Source organism: Lycium ferocissimum, chromosome 9 (assembly GCF_029784015.1).
Source record: "Lycium ferocissimum isolate CSIRO_LF1 chromosome 9, AGI_CSIRO_Lferr_CH_V1, whole genome shotgun sequence".
Taxonomy (NCBI): Eukaryota; Viridiplantae; Streptophyta; class Magnoliopsida; order Solanales; family Solanaceae; genus Lycium; species Lycium ferocissimum.
The window spans coordinates 53,142,445-53,161,194 of record NC_081350.1 but is presented as its reverse complement, the minus strand read 5'-3'; the positions used below and the strand labels follow the sequence as shown (position 1 = coordinate 53,161,194).

Sequence of the window (18,750 nt, the reverse complement as noted above, 5' to 3'; positions counted from 1 at the left end):
TAATAAATTTTATAGGAAAAGAATAATTTGAAACAGTTTAATAATCATTTCCACATAAAAGAAAGACAACAAATTTTTTAAATGATTTTAAATTTGGTTGAATAAATCGATTTTTTTGTAGTGTCACTATTAACTTTTCTACATCATCACTCCTTGTAGCATTAAAAAACCCATATAGTTACTCAAATTTACTAAAATAGGGGAGAACTTACAAGATAATTAAAGCTTCAATTAGGGCTAAAACTAAAATGGATAAAAATAAGTAATAGCAAACATTTCCTCCTTTTCTTCAATAGTTACCATGCTGAGGGGTCAAGGTAGAACTAAGTGGGGCTAGCTAGAGTTGAACAGAATGAGAGAAAAGTGAAGGGATGCAATCAATTTCTTCAAAAAGATGAAACACAAGCTGAATAATTGAAAAACTACAGAGGCAGATACCACCAAAGTATGGTAGTACTTGGCAATGAATTTGTGGCCCCATATTATACTGCACAGCTCATTACTGTCATAAAAAATCTTTCTAGCTGGATGTCATGCCTCTTTTCTCCTCTTTTCTTTTTGTTGTTTGTCTGTTTATTTCTTTTTACAGGAAAAATTAAATTCACTTAGTAACTCATGGCTTCTATCAAGATAGCGACCATTGCTTAATGGTTGTTGTCGCTTCTTTATGATTGATGAGTTACTATTCAAAAGGCAAGAATGATGTTTCTATTTATATTTTTTAAGGGCTTCTCTTATTTTTGTCCATTCGCCGAAATTAATTACCAGTGCTAAGCCAAAATATTCAATATATATGCACTGATTATACTAAATATACAAAACATAGACATTTACCGGCAACTATCTTTTACCGAGGCCCAAAAAGGTAATTATCCCTTCTTTTGAAGACCGAAAATTGTGTTGTTTTAGTGTAAATCTTGTGCATGATTAGTTTAAATTTGTAATACATATGGTAGTTGATTGATTTTATATTTGAAGTCCACTAGTTTGGCTGATTTGAATTCAGATCGGGTAAATTCGCTAAGGGAGTAAAGCATTCCTCCTTACCGGAAGGTTCTTTCTGGGACTCTAACTCGAGAATCTCTTGTTAAGAATGAAAGGATGACAACTATTTTATTACACCCCTTGATAATTAATCTAAAGAAAACAGGTACCCCGTAAAATTAATCGAGGTGCGCACACACCATGGTTATTCTTTGTATGATAAGAATGATTGCTAAAATAGTGAGATTACTGTTGTTGAAGTGCTTGGATGTCATCTGGTATTAAAATGGACAGTTAAGAAACAGAAATTCTGCAATATGTATAATGGTCAATGGAGTCATCACTTGGAGCCTACTGTGGTTATATTTCTTTAATGAAGTTCGTACACAGCTAAAAATATAATCCAAAGAAAGCTATCTTTTCACAGTTGACTCAACGCTTAATGTTGTTACTATTTGTGCATTACAAAAACAAACAAAAAAATTAGTGCTCCTTTGTTTCAATTTATGTGAATCTATTTTCTTTTTAGTCCGTTCCAAAATGAATGACCTATTTCCTAATTTAGAAACAGATTCACTTTATGAAATGATTTACAGCCACACAAATATTCAAGACTTATTTTGAATCACAAGTTTCAAAAGTCTTCAATCTTTCTTAAATGTCGTGCTCAGTCAAATAGGTTCACATAAATTGAAACGGAGGGAGTATAATACATTCAACCAATATGAATATTGAATAACATAAAACAACACAAAGACAAAAGTTTCCATCACCCAGTGCATCATTGATACCAATTCTTTCTTATATTTTAAACAGGAAAACTTCAAAGCCACAACTCCACAATCACATTAAAATATACAATGCCAAAAAAATAAACATGTCAACCAACCAAAATAATATATATTCAAGTAGAAAGTGGGATGGATTTGCCAAATCAAATATCAGCCTCTTGTGAGTTGGACAACTTTCTTCCTTTCGTAGATTCTTTTCCATTTGAAATGGTTGGATTTTTAATTGAGACAACTAGTTTCATAGGTCCCAAGTTTGTAGGCTTAGTTATCTTGGTAATTTGGTGGTTGTGAGAGACTTTTGAAATAATAGGATTTGTTTGAACTCTGGTCTCCCATGGTCGAACCGCGACCCAACGCTCCATCCAACTCCATCCCCAGCTCTCCTTGCCAAGATCATAATATGCTTGTCCGAAATATTGATTCGAATTGGCTCTCCACTGAAACATGTATAGCGTTAGGATCGAATGATCAGGTATCATGCGAAAACTAACAAATCATATTCTGGATGACGATAAATGATAGAAATATAACTAAAGGAGACACGCAAGGTTAATGTGATTCAGTCAATTGACTAGCATCTACGGACTGAAAAATCCACTATTTCTAGAATAATACTTATTAAAGAGAGTGCAAAAAATATCAAAAGAATAACCTCATAAAGTTCACTCTTAAAGAAGTTCATACAAGTGACGGTTAAAACATGTCTCACAAGTTCCATCCCTAAAATGAACGCTCTAACTCTAAAGGGATTGTTTGGTTCCAAATAGAAATCCAGGGATTAACAATTTCAGGATCATAATCCAGGAATTGTTATTCCACATCCAATGTGGGATAGCTAAGACCAAAATCTTGGTATAAAATTTATACTGAAATTAGTTAATAGCCATAACCAAACATGCCATAATGTAATCTCAAATTTTATCCCGAAATTAATATCCTAGTCCCAATAACCAGTCTACCTAGTGGAGCAATTTATAAGAGTCCATAACCTTTTTTTAACAAAAAGCAAAAGGCCAACAATGGAAGATTTCTATTCCCTATTAGAAAAATAAAAATCAATTATGATAAATATGTTGTCCTTCTTTTAATAGATAAGAAAATAAATAAATAAAACTTAAATATGATAAACAAAATCAGGGCAACCAACTAACACATTGTCTCTAGTGTACTAACCATCCAAAGAAAAGAAACAAAAAAAAAAAAAGAGGGTCGCACGCAGCTAACTTGCCTGATGAGAAAAAGCATAAGCCATTGCCCTCTCCCTCTTAACTGCAGCTTCTTCTTTCTGTTGTAACTTCTGGAGTATTTCTTCTATGGTTTCTGCACTACTGCTCCATTCCACCTATATATTTATCAAACCAAAATTAGGTGACCATCTCCACAAGCAACTATTTAACTTCGGTAGAATAGTTGAGGTGCGCAAACTGATGCAGGCACCACGATTAAAAAACGAATAAGATAAACTTTCAATAGGCTGACAGAAATTAGTTTGTTATTTTGTGTTTATTTGATGGTTGGGATTCTTCCATAAATTAGCAGAAATTAAACAGAAATTAGCTTCTTTTTTCGACAAGAAGCGCATTATCTCCCTCAGTGCACGTATCGGATGTGAATTAAAATTAATCGGATCAATGAGCTCCGAATATTGAATGGTTTAATGGGATCAGCAATGGATATGATGCCTCTTGAAAAACAAAGTAGATTAACCAATATCTCCCTAATTAACAATGATGTTTCGAAAAAGAAAGGAAAAGAACTACCCCAAAAAGATCCAAGAGAAACCAAGTAAGCTTAATAAGAAACAGCCACATAATTCAAAAGTAATTGATTGATATATGCCATAGACATTGTACAACCATATCAATTATTGTAATGATGTTTTTATTTTGTTCGTGGTTGTACTACTATTCTGTCTTTTCGTGCCTTAAATGGGGCAATAGAATTATTAGTAGTAGTTTGTTTGTGCAACTTTGTGAAAGTTTAATTTTTGGAAATGGTGTTTAAGTTTAATATTCTGAAACATTCTTTTGCAAAAAATGGAAAACAAAATTGAAGTTGACGAATGTCTTTAGTTACAAGCTGTTTTCATGAAACAATTCCTTTTATTTTAACTCACAAGTTACAAATCTTTTAAAAAATCTATAAAAATACATTAGACTTTATATTAAAAAAAAACTATTAAGTAAAGCATGGTTAAAAAAGAGACATTAATGCAGTGTGCCTAGGCGATCAAACAAATTACACGAAATACTCATTTGAAAAACTATCATTCTCCATAATTAGGAAAAGTACTTCCAAATTATCTATTGCAAGTTGTATACCTTCAGTATATATAAACAATGCGATTCAATTATTCTTACTATTAAGGTATACAAAATATGAATTGTATATCAAGAAGATATACAACGTACATAACAACTGCAGTGAAATTATATAAGGGGCGAATTTTATAAGTGAGAGTAAATATTTTGTCTCGCTAGATAATCATGAAAAAAAGAATTGATATACTAAAGCTCTAATACGCGCATAATTCAAGAAAGATTGGTTCCACAGTTTGAATCCATGAACTCTTGATCATACGATGACAACTCTAACTATTAAGCCACGATTTTTCGCATGAATAATAAGCGAAAAAGATTGATGATGATGATAGGGTATGTAGGGGTAAATACTTATATGTATCATGTGTTTACACACAACAAATCATCTTAATCTTATTTACTTAAAAATTAAAATAAGATGCATATCACTTAATCATGGTTAAGTAATAAATATGCATAAAAGACATATCTTGGATTACTAGTTAGGTGTAAACATTCGATACGGATAAGTTTTTAGTGCACGATAGTCGGTAGGTATACCTCAAGCTCGTGAAGCTTAGCGTCAAGTTTTTGTTGATTTTGAATTTTCTTCTGCTTATTGCGACCTTGTGTCACCATACTCTGTCGTCTTGCTCTGATTTCAGATTGTATTTTGCTCCAACAATGTATTTGCTTCAAAGTCCCAGCTATTTGGTTAGTTACACTTAGCCCTTCAATTACACCTTGGAATCTCACTGCACCCCTTACACGCCGTAGAGCTTTTTTGGCCTACACAATTCATGTAACGTTTATAGTTTAAAAAAAAAAAAAAAAAAAAAAAACGTTTATAGTTAGGACTAGAAAATAACTGGACCTAATTGGAGGAGGAAAAAAAGATATAATTGCACTTTTGGTTCCCCAACTATTAATGAGTTTTGATTTAGGTTATAGTGATATTTGAATAAGCCCGTTTGATATTGAATTAATTCAAATGTGTGATTTTGGTCCAGGAAATACCTGCACTTAGACAATTTTGAACTAATTATCGTCAAACTATGGGGTAAAAATATAAGTTTAATATAATACATAGGTGATTAAATACAGGGACAGCTCAACAAATTTGGTGGCCTAAAGCCAAACTGTAATATGAGGCCTTAATATATTTTGTGTCATTTATTCCAATGAAAAATGTAGATGACTCGAAAAGATCTATATTCAGAGGTAATGAGAAGGTCTAAATGAGTTTTAAAAAAATTAATGAATCAATCATAATTTCCAAAAAAACTTAAAAATAAATAAAAATTATACTCATTCCATCCCAACATACTTGTCATATTTCGTTTCTAAAGAGTCAAATCGTATACATTTTGATCAACATTTTAAAGATTTTTTTTTATTATATTGATATGAGAAAAATTGCAACTTACGTACTTTTCGTGTAGTTTTTGAATATCTAACTTTTAACATATTGAATTAATCAAATTTAATTTAGCTTCGAATATTAATCAAATTGACTCTCAAGAAGTAAAAGATACTAATTATTCTGAAATGAAGGGAATAAATATTTCATAGTTTCTACACTATACCTTTTAATATTTTTTTTTTAAAATAACATATACACGTGCTATAATTAGAAAATGCTCCCCCCCGCCCAAAAAAAAAATTTGGGGGCCTAAGGCAATGGCCTTAGAGGCCTTACCCTCTAGGCAGCCCTGATTAAATAGTTTAATAGGTAATAATTTATTAACTAAGAAAATTCACAAGTATATGGATTAAAAGAGCACACTACTATTAGAGCACGTTTGGATTAGCTGATTTAAAGTAGCTGATAAACATTAAGTGATGATAAGCATTTTAAGTGCTGAAGCTGATTTAATAAATTGAATTACGTATTTGGATAAAAGTGCTGAAACCGATAATAAGCAGCTGAAGTGTTTGGCAAAAAGGTGCTGAAACGCATTTTTTATTTATTAAAATGACTTAAATGTCCTTAAAGTTATTTACACTAATAACAATGTGATTCTTACGGGATTTTAAACTTCAGTTTAATTCAAATACAAAATCATTTATGTCTTATTTATTTTAATACAAAATAATTAGATAACATTATTTTTTATAAATATAAATTATTTGACTGTAAGCTAAAATACAATCATAAGCTATAACATAATAATTGATAATTTGACTACTTTATTCTAGTAAAAACATACTTAAATAGTACACAAAATATTGATGTCAAGTTGGATAATAAATATCTTAGAATATAAAGTAGTGGGAGAGGGTTTCATGTTTTACAAAAGCAACAAATCAACGATATTGATGTCAAGTTGAATAAGGTTCCACGCTTGGTCGTGGAATTTGAAAAACTAAAAATATATTAGAGAGAAATCTGTTACCCCACATAACGCCATGGAGAACTGCAAAATTGTTGTTACCATTAAAGATGTGGAGCAAATTTTAAGTTTGGAAGAACATTTGTGGGAGTGAAATCACGGGGAGTGTCAGGAATTTTATTTTAAAGTAAGGGATTTTGAAGATTATATAAAAATATTAGGGATAAAATCGTAAAAGATTTGGTCAAACTAAAAGTGCTTATAAGTTGTAAATTCATAAGTTGGGGGTGACTAACTTATAACTTATGGCTTATTTTGATTTATAAGCACTTTTACTCTTTACCAAACGCGTGGATAAGTTAGAAAGAGCTTATAAGCTAGTTTAACCAACTTATCAGCTTAGCCAAACGCTCTCTTAGTTGAAGCTTATATGTGCTCAACAATATATCAAAAAATATCAAAATTTACTAATAATTGGGGGACCAACTATGCTATTATCCCAAAAAAAATACTCAACACAGGAGAGGACCCCACCCTATTAGGAGGGGGGTCACGTGTCCCCCCTAACCTCGGGAATACCCTGTACATATATAGTGTAATATACCTTAAAGAATGTATATGCAGTTAAAAGGACCCCTAACAGATATCCATTGCTTTGGTGCATTTGGTTATTGTGTCCCTTAGGTCCTTATATGACACCTAGGTTCGAGTCTCACTTGCGGCACCTTTATTTCTATTTTTGGTTGAGTTTAAACCTATTTTCGTTTCTTCCAATTTTGAAGTTTATACTTTATACTACTACTTTACCAATAACTTAGCATAATTATTAAGTTTTCAAAGAGTTGCACGTCAAACTTTCATATAATAAGTGACATATTTATATTAAGGCAGTGGTCATTGGTGCCCCCTTGCGTCAAAATCGTGGGTCGGCCTCTGACTTAACATTTAGTATTTTGTACCAAATTGATTACTGTAATAAGTGTCTTCGTTATACATAGGGGTGTCAATGATTTCAAAAACAACTTTTAACCATCAAAAAATAAAATCGAAGGTTTTTATATAAATTTATAACCGTACCGAATAATTAGATTGGTTTTTAATTTTATAAAATTAAACCGAAAAAATACCTAACCGTACCGAATAAGTTTATGTGTAAATATTAGGGGTGTACATGGACCGGGTTGGTTCGGATTTTTTAAACACCAAACCAAACCAATTGCGTCGGGTTTTAAAATTTATACACCAAACCAAACCAATAAAATTCGGGTTTTTCAACCTCGGGTTGTTCGGTTTTCTCGGGTTTTTCGGGTTTTTTTTCGGAATAGTCTTGATACAAAACATATAACTTTTACTTCAAATATTTCTTTAGCCCTAGTAAGATACAATCATATAATTAAGGTGTTTCTTAAGAAAATAACACAAAATGTGAGAAGAGTGATGACATTGTATTAAAATATTCAACAAAAGCTAATATAATCGGTTAAAATAAATATTGCTAATTAACAAGCCATAAAAGAAAATGACCATAATCACGAAAATACTAAGTCATGCTAAAATAAGTATTAATTATATGACAAAAAAAAAAAAACTTAAGTTATGTATTTTTTACTCTCTAAATCAATTATGCAAAACTAAAGAATAGATATCCAAACATTATTGTCATTTCTAGTGGTAAAATTGAATTTCTTTTGTTAGGATTAGTGTTGAGTTGGTTTTGGTTTGGACTTTATTTGAGTTACTAACATCCATAGGTTATAAAACTTATTGACATTCAAAATTCTAAATTCAAGCTTGAATAATATGATAATAGATAAAAAATTACGAAAAAATTTAAGAAATATTTATAAATTACTTTACAAATAAATATTTTTATGTATAAAATATTTTCAAAATTGAATACATGTAATGTCGGGTTGGTTTGGTTCGGTTTGACTTTTTTTAGCTAAAACCAAACCAAACCAATAATGGTCGGGTTTTTTTTTCCAACACCAAACCAAGTCAAACCAAACCACTAGTCGGGTTTTTTTCTCGGTTTGACTCGGTTTATCGGTTTGGTGCGGTTTTTCGGTTTACTTTGTACACCCCTAGTAAATATAATAAAATATTAAAATTTTCACCTTGGGTTTAGGATGATGAAAACATAATTAACACATAAAGTTCCAACTCTGAAACCTATTATACTACTACTATTGAAATTAAATTAGCATCTCAAGTAGTAACTAGCTTGTAAACTATAAGGTATTCCAATGATATCTTTCTTCTCGTATGATTCTAAATTTATCTTTGTTATATCCCGCCTTTTTGTATAATCGGAAAATTCGAAATAATTGTGATTGATGAGAAAGAAGGCTATGTTTGACTTTTTCTTAGTAGGTGTGTGGCGGATATGGAAGCTTGAATGCGGAATCAATGGAGAAGGCCTAAGGGCAAAATTGGAATTTTGAAAATTTGTTCCGGAAATTACAAAACGAGATTTGTAGTTAATTGGGCTCAAAAAAAAAAATAAGAAGGCAAGGCCCAATGTTGGAGGGTGGCCGGCCAACCTAGGCCCAAAATCCACCAAATTAATAAAAATTCCCATGTGCCTATCATGTGACCAAGTGTACATGAGATATATATACATGGTCCTCTCTAGAAATTTCATGAAAAATCAAAAAGAAATCAAGAAAAAGAGAAGAGGAGCCGTCGGGTTTGAGGAGAAAAAGAAAAAAAAAAGAAGAGAAAATTTCTTGGAGCCAAATCCTTGGTTCAAAAATTCATTTCTTGTGAAATTATTACTAAGTGCAAGAGCCTCTACAAGTTGGTATAATTGGTTTGGCAAGAAACCATCTTTGGTGGCAAGTGGAAGAAGTGAAAAAAAGGTAAGAATTAATGCATTTTCTTATGTTATGATGGTTGGTTAATGTTGTAATATGTAGAAATGAGAAGAAACTATGAAAATATGGAAGTTTGCATGATAGGTGTTCATGCATGTATAGGGCCGTATGTGTGTGTGTTTGTACAAATGAGATGTGTTGAATTTCATGTTGTATTCTAGTTGTGTTTATGAAGGAATTCATCTTGTAAATGAAAGTTAAAAGAATTTGGTTGAAGTTGGAAAAAATGGAAGGTGGCCGTGTGGAGTTGGGCATGAAATAGAATTGAATTAAGTTATTTAGTAGGTCAATTGCGTTGTTGAAGTCTTGTGATGAGGATGGAAGAATAATGGTTTAGGTTAATATGAAAAATTTGTCGTTAAGTTGTTATCGGAAAGTATATGATTTTATTATAGATTATGTAATTGAAAAGAATGAAGTTGTAGGATGTATATGGTGGTTGTTATAAACGAAATTGAAGGATAAAAATACGTTGGGAATATTTATGTTGAAATTTGAAGGTTTTGAATGGATTATGAATTTGGTGGGAAACTTGTATATTTTGTATATTTTGTGAATATTTCGTAAAATGTTATGGAATGTTTCCGAAGTGATCTTGTTGGGATGATGAATATGAAAATGTCAATGTTGGATTGAAAGTGTGAAGTTAGAACGGAAATTATTATGTTATGTAGGAAAATGGCTAGTTGTGCCATATTGTGCATTTTGCGATACTTGTTGTTGTTGTGGGATTGTTGGGTTGTTGTTGTTGATATATTAAGCCGAGCTAAGTCTCGGGGGTATTAGATTTATAGGGGAAGTGCTGCCGAAATTTCGGTAGCCAAGGATAAACCAAAGTTGAAATGTTAGCCTTCATGAATAGTAACTGGTAAGAGTGACCATTTGCAGATTTCTGACGAAATTGGAAGTGAAGCCAAGCGGGCATAAGGCGTAATTGAGGTATGTAAAGCCGTCCCTATCCTTCTGGCATGTTACGAGTGTACAAGGCTTGAAAGCGAGCCTCGATTGAACTTAACGTCTCTCATAATCTAAGATTGAAAATAGCGCCAAATCGTTCAGTAAGATTGAACCTATTTCTTCCCAGATTGTCATCAAAATGATTTATATGTACGAAACCTTCCCAAATGGACCTGGAATGCCCCAAACGCTTATAAATGATTTTATAAAGTCTATGATCCATAACTTATGACCGCCGCCTCGATTCGACCGAGGTGGGCCCCAGATTCAGAGACCTCTTACTATGGTGCTACTTGACTTTTTTTCCATACAATGTTTAAAAGAATCTTTTGATAAATGCAACGATGTTAGCGATAGATATGACGAATCTACAATATGTTTTAATATGTGTTATGATCCTAGAAATACGAATCGATGTAAGTTGTCGTGCCATCCCCAAAAAGGGCATATGTATACTATGATTGTTGTCCGACTTCCTTAAAGTGATATGTCATTTGAATTGTCCCTTTTGTGAAAGAATGATTAATCCGAACATTCCGTAAGCCCTGTGATATATTTGCTACGTGCGAACAATAACAAAAATTCTGTTTTGTCATGACCCGTCACGACACCCGAAAGGTACGTACTATGACTTAATGTTTGATTTGTCTAATGAGTCTGGACTTATATGCACATGTTTACGCACTACTACGTTCGTGCAAGTTATGATATGTCTTTCCGCGAGCCGGGCCGGGACATGTTCTCGTGCGCATTCTGCATTATTCACCGAGTCCCTCGTACTTGCGGGCGGGACACGTTATTTGTATATGATTGTGATATGATGATACGGGGATGGCGGCCGGGATGGCGTATGATTATTATTCACGAGACCCGCGGTGGGGGGGCGGGACACGTTATGTATACATGATATATGATTTGACGATATGATTCCATATTACGAGTCCCTTAAAAAAACACGTCATCTGCACATATGGTACATGATTACGTTATGCATGACTTTACTTACCGAGTCCCTTATCCGAGGGCCGGGACACGATACATGTTCGCATGATATTATATGATACGATATGCATTATGTCTTTTGAGGTCTCGGACACGGTGTTACTTTTTGTACTCCGTTCTAATTACGACTCCGTTTGTTATGTGTACTCTGTCTTTGATCATGGTTATACTTGTTACCTTTACGCACATACTCGGTACATCTTCGTGCGACCCCTTTTGCTTCTCGGGGGCCGTGTTACATGCCCGCGAGTACGGACGCACCGCGTGATCATACCGGTCTAGGACTTCGATCCTGGCTTTTGAGGAGCTCCCTTTGATCCGGAGCGATACTTTTGGTATATATGCTGCCGTTGTTCATATGTTCATTACGTATATATGACTATTTGGGTACGGCGGGGCCACGTCCCGTCTTCGATTCTGTTACGTATATTAGAGCACGTAGACATGTACGTAGGTGTGGTCATGTACGTACGGTTATATGCGCGTATGGTATGATCGGGCGGTTTATTCACCGCGGCGGCTCGCCTATATATATGTACATGGCTATATTATTTTATGTGGCCTGCGTTGGTATTTTCTTTGTGCGGAGTAAATTTTGGTTAGTAAGAAAAAAAAAACAGAGGAAACTCTGCCCAAATTTTCTAAATATCTGAGTTATTATTTGTGGCTTTTGGTACGTACGGGTGCCCAGTTCGGGCGCTAGTCACGGCCTACGGGGTTGGGTCGTGACAATCTTATTGGATAATCTTAGTAGACTACGTTCTTGAATCCCATGTTGATTGATATTTACCCCCCCCCCCCCCCTCCCAATCTAAATTATACCTTTTGTCTTTACTTAACATTGTTTTACACTACCAAAAAATAGTGGGATCAATCTTTGTTCTTGTTGTCTTTCATGTTTTCTTGATTCATCACCCTTGAAACAGTAAAAATTCTAGAGAGTTTAAGTCCTATAGAAGTATGCATGATATCGTGTCTTTAAATGTTACTAGTGACTATAACATAATGTTCTTTTTCTAAAAAAAAAAAAAAAAAATTAACCGAACCGTACCGATACTTAAGAGAGACCGAGATGATGGGACGGTTTTGAAAAGTCTAATTTTGGTTTTACAAAATCAAATAACCGAAAAATTGGTATGGTATAAATTTTATAAAATAACTCAACCGTACCATTGACACCCCTAGTTATACACATTAATCGCTTAACCACAGTTAAAGTGTTAAAACAATATGTATCTAAAACTCTTAAAAGTTTAATGATTTAGCATTAATATGAGTTAGTTGACAAAAAATAAATAAATTACCAAATGAGCTCTGAAGGCAGTCTGAATTCTAATAGCAGCAGTATTCTCAGTTAATTTAGTCTTGCGAACGATCTTTCTAGAAGAGGTTCCATTTGAATAATTAGCGTCTTTACCACTAGAATTAACTCCTTCCTTTGGCTCATCTGATGCACTGGCATCCTGCAAATGTCAAATATTAATCTAAGTCTTATTTTATGTAAATTTTGTTCAGGAACAAATATATATAGTACGAGTCGAAAACATAGTTAGTGTGGTCACACTTTGTGGCAGATTTATCGTTATGATTATGGTTCACATGACTTATGCTTCCTCCACCAAACTATGACTGCGTAGTGTATACAGCAACGGATCTCGAATATAAATTTAATGGCTTCAATTTTTACGATGTTCAACATTAAATTCATTTTAACGTTAAAATTAAGTTCAGATATGATATTTCCTGAGCTCGAATATAAATATAATGACTTCAATTTTACGATTTTCAACATTAAATTCATTTTAACATTAAAATTATGAGTTCATATATGATATTTGTTGATATTCCAGTAGATTTTTACTTATTACATATATATACTCCGCATATATTCGCTGCCTGCGGGCCCTGTGTTGGGAACATAAAGTGTCTGACCAATGTCTAATTGGGAACTCATCAAAATAGAAGTGTTTTACTATACTTTGGTTAAAGAATTAACGAAGAGATTGTTACATTTAGATCTGGCATTCTATATTCAAGAACCAATGTTCATTTTGTTTTAACTTTTTCTTCTTTCTTTATGTTCCCAAATTTGCTATTCATTCTTTTTCATTTCTTTCTTTCGTTTTCCCCCACCTGTTATTCATTTTTCTTTCTTTTCTTTTTGTCATTTTCCAAGTTACATATGTTATTCCCTCTTATTTCTTTATTTTCTGTTTTCTTTTTCTCATTTTGCCAAGTTCGCTATTCCTTTTTACTGAAAATTTAATTATATATGGTCTAGTATAAAGAAAAAATTATATATGGAATGTATTAGACTTCTATTTTAATTTGTCATTTATAAGTTGTAAATCATTGGCTTGTTATGCTACATAAAGTTGTATAATTAATCACTAAACTAGTTAAAAAATCGGCTTCCTTCCATATAATTTATTGTCTAACTCCTTTCTCATCACCTACACCTCTCAAACGTTAGCTTAACAATTGCTGAAATTACATGTCCAACATCCTGCACCCGTGAATTGTCTCATTCCTGTCGTTCATGGTGCACCCATCTTCTTGAAATTCAAGATCTGCCACTGGACTCACACTTGGTGCCAAAGTCTAGATTTGCCGTTACATTTGCTCAATAATGTATTATGACAATACGCAGTGGCAGAGACATACTTTATGAAGGAATGTCATTTGATACTGATTCGGAGAAAATTTATTATAGATATGCGTGTAGACATATTTTCTTAGGTTAATGTCACTTGAAAATAACACAAAGTAAATATCAATTTGTGACGGAACATAAAGAATCAAAACCATTAGTCCTAGATTCAAACTCACATATAAGCCGAGTTGTAATGATAGAGCTAAACAGTTTATGTAAAATCTTGTATACGTTACTGCCAACAATAAAGAGAAATGTACCTTGAGGTGTTTGGATTTACGTCGTTTGTTCCTCTTTAACCCAATAATACTCTTCAAGCAAAAACCTGAACCCATGGTATATATTGAATGATCAAAATTCAGAACATAAAGCAAATAGTTCCATACCTGAGAACTTATAAGTTATAAGCAGATAACAGAGATCTTTGGTTGGTGTTTAATTTTTGATTGTGAACCTGTTATGGTAGTATTGAAATAAAAAGGTGGTAGGTGATCTTTTCTTTTTTAAACTTTAAATGTAAATAGGAGAAAGATATGGAGTAGAAAGAAATGCAATGTACTTTTGTCACTAAAAACTACATGCCAACTAGAAGGAATTAAGGTGGAGGAGTAAGGGTGGCGTGTAACTTTTTGAAAGTTAAGCAGTCAATTTGGCAGGGGTTGCCACATTCTTTTCCACAATGTAGGTGCTTTGGTCCAATCAGTTTCAAAAAAAATATATATATATATTATTATTATTGTTATTATTAACTAATAATAATAATATAATAATAATAATAATAATACCACTCTTCTTATGCTCATAAATTAGCCGAGAAAATGACAAAAATGATCCCTTAAGTTTGAGGCAGATCCAAAATGATCCCTTAAATATACTCTTGAACAGCTTTGGTCTTTTTAAGTTTGCCAAAAGTGAGCACTTTTGATTTTTGATCTATTCCTGGAGCGTGCAAGTCTTTTTTAGGTGCATTTTATATTTAATTTTATTTCTTTTTGGTTTTTGATATACTTTTGAGATTTGATGGGAGTTTTGGTTGAAAAAAATTCACGATTCTATAAAATCTTATGACACAATTTGTTTTATGTTTGACGAACACCAAAATTATTCACCTTGACAAACTTAGAGAACCAAACAACTCAGGTTTATATTGAAAGACCAATTTGAAACTATCCGAAATCGTGATTCTTGAAATCGTCGAACAACTACATTCCTCTAATCAGCCATAAAACACTACAACGGTCATTTCGTAGGAAGAAAATGGAAAGTATATGGAGAAATTGACTTCCTAAAGAGTGAGAACTAAGCAAATTTGAAGGAATTTTTTTAGGTGTTTTTTTTATGGAGTCGATTAGCAAAGGCATGAGAATAATATTGGAAATAATTGGTTGAATTTTGCCACGTAGGAAGCAATTGAATTCACGCGCAACGCTCAAAAAAAGTGACAGTCACAATTTATGCCATGTCAGCAGGTCGTGTTTAATAGATACAGTTGAGGACGAGTTCAGGGGTTCAATAGGAACAATACTTAGTTAAAGTGCCAAAATAGAAAAAAAAAAAAAAAAAAAAGTGCAAATTTAGAGGGCTGCATATGGATTAAGCCTTAATTTTGCCATTTTCTCCAACTTAGTCTGTCAGATATCGTACCATTCTCGATTCCTCTACGTATAAGCACGTTTTTAGCTGGAATTTCCTTTGTCAAATAAAACTTACCTTCGGTTTATCTCTTCCATTTCTTATATTTATTAGCTATAAAATATATGGAGCAAATATTTGTCTATTGGGAAAAGAGGAACTTGTTTTTGTTGACTGCATGTGGTAAATATTATGCCATTAACTTTTGGCTAGTGGTTTGCTTAGTTCAGTATCTATAAAAATATGCAAGTATCTATTCATATCTTTGACAAAAGTTATGGTTAGTTAAATTTTTGGCCAGCAGGGAGAAAAAAGAACAAAGAACTACAATTGTTGATGAACAACAACATATTCAATGTAATCTCACAAGTAGGATCTAGGGAGGGTGGGGTGTACGTTGACCTTAATTACCCTTGCCTTGGGAGGTAGAGAAGTTGTTTCCGATAGACCCTCGGCTCAAGGAAAAACAATTCGGAAAATGAAATACAAAAGTGAAGAGACCATGTAAAACAATAAACAAAGCATAAAAATGCACAACACCTACTAACCACAAAAAAATAATAAGATAATCGATGTAAGTATCTATTCATATCTTTGACAAAAGTTATGGTTAGTTAAATTCTTGGCCAGCAGGGAGAAAAAAGAACAAAGAACTACAATTGTTGATGAACAACCATAACATATTCAATGTAATCTCACAAGTAGGATGCGGGAGGGTGGAGTATACATTGACCTTAATTACCCTTACCTTGGGAGGTAGAGAAGTTGTTTCCGATAGACCCTCGGCTCAAGGAAAACCAATTCGGAAAATGAAATACAAAAGTGAAGAGGCCATGTAAAACAATAAACAAAGCATAAAAATGCACAATAACTACTAACCACAAAAAAATAATAAGATAATCGATGTAAGTATCTATTCATGTCTTTGACAAAAGTTATGGTTAGTTAAATTTTTGGTCAACAGGGAGAAAAAGGAACAAAGAACTACAATTGTTGATGAACAACAACAACATATTCAATGTAATCTCACAAGTAGAATCTAGGGAGGGTGGAGTGTACGTTGACCTTAATTACCCTTACCTTGGGAGGTAGAGAAGTTATTTCCGATAGACCCTCGGCTCAAGGAAAAATAATTCGGAAAATGAAATACAAAAGTGAAGAGGCCATGTAAAACAATAAATAAAGCATAAAAATGCACAGTAACTACTAACCACAAAAAAAATAATAAGATAATCGATGTAAGTATCTATTCATATCTTTGACAAAAGTTATGGTTGGTTAAATTTTTGGCCAGCAGGGAGAAAAAAGAACGAAGAACTACAATTGTTGATGAACAACAACATATTCAATGTAATCTCACAAGTAGGATCTAGGGAGGGTGGAGTGTACGTTGACCTTAATTACCCTTACCTTGGGAGGTAGAGAAACTACTAACCACAAAAAAAAAAACAACGGAAATTGAAATACAAAAGTGAAGAGGCCATGTAAAACAATAAACAAAGCATAAAAATGCACAGTAACTACTAACCACAAAAAAAAAAATAAAAAAAAAATAAGATAATCGATGTACAGAAAAATAACAAAAGGTGAAGAGGCCATGTAAAACAATTCGGAAAATGAAATACAAAAGTGAAGAGGCCATGTAAAACAATAAACAAAGCATAAAAATGCACAGTAACTACTAACCACACAAAAAAAAAAAAAAAGATAATCGATGTAAGTATCTATTCATATCTTTAACAAAAGTTGTGGTTGGTTAAATTTTTGGCCAGCAGGGAGAAAAAAGAACAAAGAACTATAATTGTTGATGGACAACAACAACATATTCGATATGTAATCGCGAGTAGGATGCGGGAGGGTGGAGTGTACGTTGGCCTTGCCAGTACCCTTACCTTGGGAGGTAGAGCAACTACTAACCACAAAAAAAAAAAAACGGAAATTGAAATACAAAAGTGAAGAGGCCATGTAAAACAAAGAAACAAAGCATAAAAATGCACAGTAACTACTAACCACAAAAAAAAAAAACAACGGAAATTGAAATACAAAAGTGAAGAGGCCATGTAAAACAAAGAAACAAAGCATAAAAATGCACAGTAACTACTAACCACAAAAAAATAATAAGATAATCAATGTACAGAAAAATAACAAAAGGTTAAAAAGAGATCCTTTATAGCATCGGGATTTGGTCCCGGCGGGGCTCGAACCCGCGATAACAAAAGGTAAAAAGAGATCCTTTATAGCATCGGGATTTGGTCCCGGCGGGGCTCGAACCCGCGACCTTCGGCTCATAAGACCAACGCTCTAACCAACTGAGCTACGGGACCTTCAGATGTTGTTATAGTGTCATAAAATTTATTTAACTTATTGTAGGAATGAAAAGTTATGAGCTACCGTAGATGGCAGTAATCAGTATGTAGGCTCACGAAAATTCCTCTTTTGAAGCTTTTCAAATTGATTTTCCAAAGAAGTATATTGTACGTAGTTACGTACTAGAAGATACCCAAAATATTTGAGTCAGTTCTATCTAGGGGTTGGAAAACAAAGAAAAAAATCTACATAGTCGCACACTCAGTCGCTTAAATTAAAAATAGCAGGCGGATATGTAATATATGTATAACCGTATGTAATCAGTACATAATTTATGCATAATGACTAGAAAAAGTAAACAGTAAATCCGGTCGATTATTTGTGTAAGGATCCATAAAAAATCAATTCAAACTAGTGGTACTCAAAAGATTGTCTGACTTTTCTCATTAGTTTGTCCCAAAAAGATTGGCACATTTTTATATTTAGAAACAATATAACTTTATGAGATAATTTACAGCGACACAAATATCTAAGGCTAGTTTTGGATCACACATTTCAAAAGTCTTTATTTATTTCTTAAATTCCGTGCAAAGTCAAACTAAGACAATATTTTTGGGACTGAGGAATTACTATTTTTTCTCAAGGGTTTGGTAAAACACTATAGCCGTTAATATTTTTGAGCTTTAAGATTAGAGGTGTCAAAATGAAATTTCTTGTGACGAATGCCAATTAGGCCACTAACGGGCCAAAAATTAAATGGGCTAGGACGGGCTGGCTTTTAATTGAAAATGGCAAATAAATGGCAGAAGCCCGTGGCGGAAGCGCGAGGCTGGGCATCTTGCCACTTTAAATTTTGTCTTCCAAAATAACATTTTCTAAGTGATTTTGGTACAATTTGAACATGAAACTTTTGCA

The 18,750-nt window shown here is 33.1% G+C and overlaps 1 protein-coding gene and 1 non-coding gene across 2 annotated transcripts; both read right to left on the bottom strand.

Moving 5' to 3' along the window:
* Positions 1–1,765: 1,765 nt before the first annotated feature.
* On the bottom strand, positions 1,766–14,311 carry LOC132031281 (protein IQ-DOMAIN 10-like). Its single transcript, XM_059421181.1, has 5 exons — positions 14,157–14,311; positions 12,548–12,706; positions 4,637–4,864; positions 3,004–3,117; positions 1,766–2,212 (listed from the first exon to the last, which is right to left on the bottom strand). The coding sequence occupies exons 1-5, from the start codon at positions 14,229–14,231 to the stop codon at positions 1,919–1,921; spliced, it is 870 nt and encodes a 289-aa protein (XP_059277164.1). The 5' UTR covers positions 14,232–14,311; the 3' UTR covers positions 1,766–1,918.
* Positions 14,312–17,778: 3,467 nt separating this feature from the next.
* TRNAI-UAU (transfer RNA isoleucine (anticodon UAU)) lies at positions 17,779–17,852 on the bottom strand. The gene has a single exon. It is a non-coding gene; the product is annotated as a tRNA-Ile (tRNA).
* Between the last annotated feature and the right edge of the window lie 898 nt (positions 17,853–18,750).

What these genes read in the sequence shown, in the direction of transcription:
- LOC132031281 (XM_059421181.1), bottom strand. Translation starts at nt 14,231, where the DNA reads ATGGGTTCAGGTTTTTGCTTGAAGAGTATTATTGGGTTAAAGAGGAAC. An exon ending in GTAAATCCAAACACCTCAAG is followed by an intron (nt 12,707 to 14,156) that starts GTACATTTCTCT and finishes TGACATTTGCAG; the next exon opens with GATGCCAGTGCATCAGATGA. An exon ending in CTGCCTTCAGAGCTCATTTG is followed by an intron (nt 4,865 to 12,547) that starts GTAATTTATTTA and finishes TGAATTGTGTAG; the next exon opens with GCCAAAAAAGCTCTACGGCG.